The sequence below is a fragment of the Setaria italica genome, chromosome I (assembly GCF_000263155.2).
Source record: "Setaria italica strain Yugu1 chromosome I, Setaria_italica_v2.0, whole genome shotgun sequence".
NCBI lineage: Eukaryota > Viridiplantae > Streptophyta > Magnoliopsida > Poales > Poaceae > Setaria > Setaria italica.
Genome location: NC_028450.1, coordinates 8,377,458 through 8,384,793, shown reverse-complemented (window position 1 = coordinate 8,384,793; position 7,336 = coordinate 8,377,458). Strand labels below are relative to the sequence as shown.

At 55.5% G+C, this 7,336-nt stretch overlaps 1 protein-coding gene across 1 annotated transcript; it reads left to right on the top strand.

Moving 5' to 3' along the window:
* The first annotated feature begins 434 nt into the window (after positions 1 to 434).
* On the top strand, positions 435 to 2,950 carry LOC101768028 (CASP-like protein 4A2). The gene is made up of 3 exons (XM_004951910.4): positions 435 to 1,281; positions 1,401 to 1,536; positions 2,582 to 2,950. The coding sequence occupies exons 1-3, from the start codon at positions 611 to 613 to the stop codon at positions 2,771 to 2,773; spliced, it is 999 nt and encodes a 332-aa protein (XP_004951967.1). The 5' UTR covers positions 435 to 610; the 3' UTR covers positions 2,774 to 2,950.
* Positions 2,951 to 7,336: the final 4,386 nt, after the last annotated feature.

Genomic DNA, 7,336 nt, shown 5'->3' with positions numbered 1-7,336 from the left:
TCTGGTGCTGCAGACGCGGCACACACACACAAAAAGAAAAAGTGACCAGTGCAGAGTCCTACGCAAAGAGAAAGCGATCTGAAGTTCTTAACACCCAAGAACACAGCAAAACAGGGCAGTTTCTTTCCTGAGAAACTGCAGGTGTGGTTCAATTCAGCGGCTGCACTGCACAACAGAAATCTCTACAAAAAGGTTCAGAGAGCCACAAACATTCTCGTTGAATCTCTGCAAAAAAGGTTTCCGAGTCGCGGATATCTCTGTAAAATTTAGCAGGCATTTTGAATGTATCCGTGTCAAAGGAATTCCACAGCATGAAACAGTAGAATTTCTGTAGAAACACACTGGTTTTGCAGAAGGAAACCAAAGTGTCCCTGCAGGAAGACTAGGGCCTGTGCTTTACAGGTTCAGAGAACCACAGCACGCGGCAGCCACTACTCACACATACACAGTCATCGTCTTCCAATCCAAGCCGCCATCAAAATCAAAAGCTTCCCCAGCAATAGCACTGATTGATTTACCAAAGCAAAGCGAAGGGGGCGCCTTCCCTGGAGAAAGAAACCCCACTCCCAACTCCCTCCCGGCCTCCCCTCCCCTCCCCTCCTCCGCCCACATGGCGCTCGAGGCGCAGGCCTCCCCGTCGCCGCGCCGCTCCCCGCCGCGCGCGCCGGATGCGGCGGCGGATCCTCCGGCGCGCGAGGCGGCGGCGGGGGACGAGTGGCCGGACCCGGAGGATCCCCCCGCCGGCGCCGCCGCCGCCCCGCCGGGCTCCCCTCCCGCGGACCCCTCCACGGCCGTCGTCGTCGCGTCGCGGCACCACGCCTCGGCCGCCAAGTACGTGCCGCCGCGCGCCGCGTCCCGCACCGCCGACCCGGACCCCGCCCGCGCCGCGGGGTGGTACTCGTGGAGCGGCCGCCGCAGCGCACCTCCTCCCCCACGCCGCGCTCGCCCCGATCCGCCGCCCCCGCGGCGACAGCGCCCCGCGGAGGTGGCGCCACCACCACCGCAGCCGCAGGCGCCGGCTCCCGCTCCTCCCCCAGCTCCCGTTCACGCTCCGGCTCCGCCCCCAACCCGGGCCCCTGCCCCGCCTCCGGCTCAGGTTAGGTCGGCCGACCCGGTGGTGTCCATCCTGTCGCGCAAGCGGCGGGCCGCGGTGATGCAGTGCACCGCGCTCGTGGCGAGGGGCGCGGCCGCGGGGCTCTGCCTGGCCGCGCTCGCGGTGCTCGCCGCCGACACCCGCAAGGGCTGGGCCCGCGACTCCTACAGCAACTACAGCCAGTTCCGGTATGCAGCAGGAGGGGGCAAAAAAAAAAGATCCCCTTTGCTTGTTTACACATTATATTAGGGTTCTAGCTATGATTGGCAATTTCGTTTACAGTCAGTATTGTGCTGCGGCTACGCAGGTACTCGGAGGCGGTGAACGTGATCGGGTTCGTGTACTCGGTGTTCCAGTTCGCCGCGCTGGTCGGGCTCATGAGGAACAATCAGCATTTGATCTCCCATCCCAAGCGTGGCCTCTTCGACTTCACCATGGATCAGGTTTGTGCATCGCGGCGCTTTTACCGCTCCTTTTCCTAGGTTTCTTTAGGTTGTGCAACTGCTTTTTTCCTCCTATGATGTGATGTTACAAAGGAAGAGGAATAGATATCAAGTCATCAGGTTGAAGCAAAGTATAAGCTTTATAACCTCGTGAAGGTGTCTTCCTTGTGTTTAGTGGTATAGTCCTTTACGTTGCATTTGGTGCCATGATTGCTTTGGGATGATGAAGGCATCATCGTCTTGGGATGGATACCAAATGCATACATTCAAATTATGCTATCTTTTTCAAAAATTGGAAACTTTGTACCGTCCAAATTTGGGATTGCAATGGATCATATGGCTGTTATAATTGTTACTTATTTGAGCTTGAGTCGAGACTAGAGAGTCTATGTTCGATATCCGTGTTGGAGTTATAAAATCTGATTAGGTGCTGCATGATGATCAGCAAGATCATTGATGCATCAGACATATTTCCTTTTCACGCATGCGTCGAAATGTTTGCTTTGTTCCCATTGAGTGAATAATTGATGAGCTACAACGGAATAGTTATTACTTATTAGTGTTTTCAAGTAAAGCAAAATTATTTCACTTTTGGGCATAAAACAACTATGTGCTGAACTAAACAGTTAAAAGGCCACAATACTGGTGTAGTGGTGTATAGCACATTCATTGTGATGTCACTATGTCACTGACAGATATTCTTCTTATTTTTGACAACTACACTGCACTGCACAGCACATACTTCAAACTGCCTCCTTGTCACCTAAATTTGAGGTGATGTATCTCATCTCACCTGCTTCGTATCTCATCTCACCTGCTTCTGAGCACATGATATGTAGTGCCAGAATTGACTTCTGTGAATGATTGGGCACAAGTTTTAGACAGGCAACCTGATCAATTATAACACAATCGCCTTAATTCGAAGGTTGACACTGTAGTTACAATACACCCAAAGATGGGCTTGTTTTCAGAGCGTGCTCTGCTTTTCAGTTGTTCAATCTCTGCTAGTAGAGACCAATGCTGATATCTTCTTTTGTTATTTCAGGTGCTTGCGTACCTTTTGATATCGTCATCATCATCGGCAACTGCTCGAGTAGGTGACCTGATTGACAACTGGGGAAGCGACCCCTTCCCGAGCATGGCGAACGGCTCCATCGCCATATCTTTCATGGCTTTCATAGTTTTTGCCATCTGCTCCCTCATCTCCGCGAACAATCTTTTCCGCCGAGACATGTAGCTGCTCCTGCCAACTTCTTGTTGCCCTTCCATTTCTGGACAAAGTTTTCAGCACAGACTTCATTGTATTGTGAATGTATATATAATATATGATGTGAACTCTAAAACTTCTAGGAATAATATATAAACATATCGAAGGGCAGCTCACTTCTGTGTTGAGCAAAACCCAAAAGTTCCAGTGGCTCTGAATCATAGCAATTTACCGCATGACATCGACATCATGGTAATCAATTGGTGTGCAATCACCCATAGCCATTGAAGGGAATGAGCAGAACACAGCTGCAAATTGCAATCGCCGCCACATTTTTGCCCCTGAAGCAGCCACGGAAAAGATTGCCAGGAACAGGCGGCGGCTTGGCGATGACGATGGTGGATGGCGCGGCCAGTCCTCGCCGCAGATCCGGCCGCCCACCTGCAGCGGCTTCGAGGACTGGCGCTGAGGACGAGGATGTCGGCTGACGGCTGGGCGTGGCAATGGCGAGGAGCGGACCAAGGAGAAGCGGACGCGGCAGGGGGATTCGGTGGGCGAGCGGAGACCCGGAGGAGGAGCGCAGGCTTCGTTGACGGAATCCGGCAGAGCTGCTGGCCCCGCGATCTTCCGCCGCGGCGGGGCTTACCGCTACGGCTCCGGCCCGGATGAGCAAGACTTACCTGGCCGTCGCTTCTGATGCGTTTCTTGTGTACGCACTGCTTCCAGCGTACCAGTTACACCATCCTGATGATCTGATCGAACATGAAGTGAAATCAGTGGAGTAGATTGCTAGTGCCTTCGATGGTGGCTTGACTTGGAAGACGATGACCGTGCAGGGTGCAGTGGCCACCTCGTGCTGTGATTCTCTGAACCTGTAAAGCATCTGCCGTAGCCTCTCTGCAGAGACACCGGGCAATGCCAATCTTATTACTGTATTTCAGACGATTTCTGCAGAAATTCTGCTGTTTTATGCAGTGGAACCACTTTGACGCTGCTTGGTTCCAAACCTTTGCTGAATTCTAAAGAATTCTTTGAAACTCGGGAACTTTTTTGCGGAGATCAGATTTTCTGCCATACAAAACAGCCGCTGAACTGAACTAGTCCTGATGTGCTGTTCCTCTTGGTGTCCAGAACTTCAGATTACTTTCTTTGCATAGGACTCTCTGCCTGATCACTTTTGTGTGTCCATCCACTGTCTTGGTTGGTGGATTCCTTTCTCCATCCAGTGGTGCTTCCCTTCTCATCCACCTCGGCTTCTCGTCTCATTCCTGCTCCTTTCAGAGACTGCTGGTGTGGTGTGAGGGAGGCCTTTTGAATTTTGGGGTCTGATCTGATGATCTGACGCCCTCTGCTTTAATTTCTCTCGGCGTACGTTGTACTCCCACCGCAAAATTCTGAAGTTCTTCAGTGAACTCTACTTTGGAACTGCCAATGGTTCCTGTATAATTCATTTCAGCCTCTCTCTGCTTCCGTTTAGGGAACTCCATCGTATCTCCACTTACTTGTTTTTAGATAAAATGAGTTCTCCAATTAAACATCTCCGTGCTCCAATTGAGGCTCGTGTATTCGATTCTCCGATCGTGGGACCTTCTTTGTGCGTTGAGGTTTCTTGAGATGAATGCTTGTTAGTTGTTCAGCTGGGCTGCTTGCCCCCACTGTTGCTTCCTAAAACAAAAACTAAAATCGCCATTAATTTTAAGCTCACCATCATTCTGAATTCTGATACTGACAGTTACAGTAAGCTGCAGCATGCATCATGAACATCGCATTGTCCACGACGGATCATTCTGTCCCCGTCAGAAACTCAAGAACGTGTGCTTGGACTGCCGTGTGCCGTATTGCCAATTCCTCTTGTCGATCAAGAACTTAATCACCCCTTCTGGACTGAAGCAAATGAGAGCAACATCTTTGCGCTCCAAGAACAGCCTGCGGACGGTGAGGCGAGTCCTGGCCCCAGATCCGACCGCCCACCTGCAGCAGCTTCGAGGACGGCGGTGGATGCCGGCCGGCGGGGAGACTCGGCGCTGCGAGGACGAGGATGTTGGCTGGGCTTGGCAGTGGCGGAGGAGCGGACCAATGAGAAACGGACGCGGCAGGAGGATTTGGCCCGCGATGGGGGCAGCGGAGATCCGAAGGAGGAGCGCATGCCCGGTCCCGACGACCAGGCGAGGCCGGCATCGCCGGAGCTGGGCTGGAAAGGGACCCCACTAGGGGCTATTGTGCAAAAACGTTGGATCGCGACTAATAGTCGCGATTGAATTTAGGAGGTTTTTCGTAAATAATTGGATCGCGATCAATAGTCGCGATCCAGTTTAGGGGTTTTCTGTAAAACTGTCAAATCGCGGCCCCCCGCCGCCATGGCCAGGGCTCCGAGCTCCCCGAGCCCTCCTCGACGGCCGACGCTCGTGCCTAGGCCGCCTCTACTTCTCGCACTCGAAAGATACGAACGTAGGAGACGGCGACTCGTTCCGGCTTCCGAGCCCTCGCTGCCGGTGTCTTCGTCGTCGTTCTCCGGCAAATCCTCTGTCCCCGCAATCCTCCGCCGCCGCGGGGCTCGCCGCTCCGGCTCCGGCAAATGACAGGAACATTTTTTCGCTCTTGAAGAATTGCTACAGAAAGATTACCAACAGCCGGCGGCCAAGCTGCTAGTTCAGCTTCGATTCTGCCGCTCGCTCCTCCAGTTCATCATTCCTGCAGGGTCGGATTTCCCTCCTGCTCTGTTCTTGTGTTCTGTCCAGTCAGTTCAGATAGCTAATTCTTTCTGAAGCTCTTCAACAAATTCGTATGAGAAATACTCCGTACTAGGACTAGCGCCAATTGACAGTGAATTTCGCTAAACCATATTAAGAGTGGGCTCACTTTAGAAATTCAGAATCAGGCAAAGGCGAGGCTCTCGGCCTCCAGAGCACAGAAATTGTTGAGAGATTCCGCCACCCCAATCGCACCCCGCGAACGATCGCAAGCCACCATTGCCGATGACCAGGCGAGGCAGCCGTCGCCGGAGCCGGCCGGGAAAGGGAGCCATGGGTCGGACCAGGGGGTTTTAGTTACTTTGGGGGTGACTAAAAATAATAAAAGGATAAAAGGGTGTTTGTGGGGTTTCTGCAAATTATTTTACATCGCCGTCCCCGTCGCTATGGCCGCGCTCCGAGCTCCCCGGACCCGCCTCGTTGCTCGGGCCGCCTCTACTTCTCGCCGTGCCGGCAGGAGCATCATTCCTCCGTGCGCGAAATCCCCGAGCGCACTCGGATGAGAAGGGAGGAGACGAGACTGCGAGAGACAGATGGAGGCCGGCGGCAGCTGCATGCCGTGGACTCTGTTCCGGCCCACCGCCCCGGCCATGGGATTGAAGCCTTCGTTTACGAACTCCGGCAGAGCTGCGCGCGAGCCCCGCAAGCCACTGCTCCGTTCTATGTTCATCACGCAGCCTCCTCGCCGCGACGATCGCTGACGCTGCCACGTTCTCACTCGCTCGGCGAACCACCCGGCACCCGTCCGTCCATCTGCCCCTGCTCGTCTCGATCGTTACGCGATCGAGCTCCTAGCCAGCCGGCTCCGACTCCGATCCGTCCATCCGCCATTGCCGCCATGGCGTCCAAAGCTACTCGTTCCACTCGTTCGAGTGTCCCGGCGCCGGGGGTGACCCTCGTCGTCGTCGTCGTTCTCGTGCTCGTCTGCGCGCGGTGCGGCGGCGCCAGGCCAGTGCGCGAAGGGTGAGTAGCAGTACAGCTAAAGCGACGGCGTCGCCGGAGCTCGACGTCGGTCGCTGGGCGAGCGGGGGACGCGGCCACGGCGGCGACGGAGCACCGGGTGGCGACGGTCGGCGGCGGTGCTCCTACGCCGCCGTCCGGCCCGTCGTAGAACCACAACTGACCGACCAGTAGTGCTCCCATGTCCAGGCAGTGTTTCCGACGGATCGCACATTTGCACCTGCTACCACTCACCAGCACAGTGGGGATCTTGCGGAGCACCGACATCTTGACGCCCCTGTTGGCGGCGGCGGCGGGGTGCCTGAGCCCGCGCCTTCACACGCACCGCGCCACGAGGCCGATGCCGTCATGCCGAGGACGGCGATCATCGCGCAGAGCACCGAGGCGAGCACGATGACGACGTCGTGGTCGCTGGGGACGTCAGACCCGGGCGCGCTGGTCCCCCACATCAGCCTCCTCGCCGCGCGGTACCCCTCTCTCTCTCGATCGGCTGGCGCTGCCATGACGAGGATGTCGATTGGCTGGGCGTGGCAGTGGCGGAGGAGAGGACCAGCGAGAAACGGACGCGGCAGGGGCACCCGGTCGGCGAGGGAAACGAGCGGAGATCCGGAGGAGGAGCGCGAGCCCGTTGCCGATGACCGATGACCAGGCCTCCAGGCGAGGCTGCCGTCGCCGGAGCCGGCCGGGAAAGGGGGCCATGGGTTGGATCGCGATTAATAATCGCGATCCGATCCAGGGGATTTGTGTAAATAAATGGATCGCAATCAATAGTCGCGATCCAATTTAGGGGGTAACTGAAAATAGTGAAGGGTGTTTATGCAAGTCACGATCCGGTTTCGAAAAACTTTTACATCGCCGTCCCCCGTCGCCATGGCCGGCTCCG

What these genes read in the sequence shown, in the direction of transcription:
- LOC101768028 (XM_004951910.4), top strand. Translation starts at nt 611, where the DNA reads ATGGCGCTCGAGGCGCAGGCCTCCCCGTCGCCGCGCCGCTCCCCGCCG. An exon ending in AGCAACTACAGCCAGTTCCG is followed by an intron (nt 1,282 to 1,400) that starts GTATGCAGCAGG and finishes GCGGCTACGCAG; the next exon opens with GTACTCGGAGGCGGTGAACG. An exon ending in TCGACTTCACCATGGATCAG is followed by an intron (nt 1,537 to 2,581) that starts GTTTGTGCATCG and finishes TTGTTATTTCAG; the next exon opens with GTGCTTGCGTACCTTTTGAT.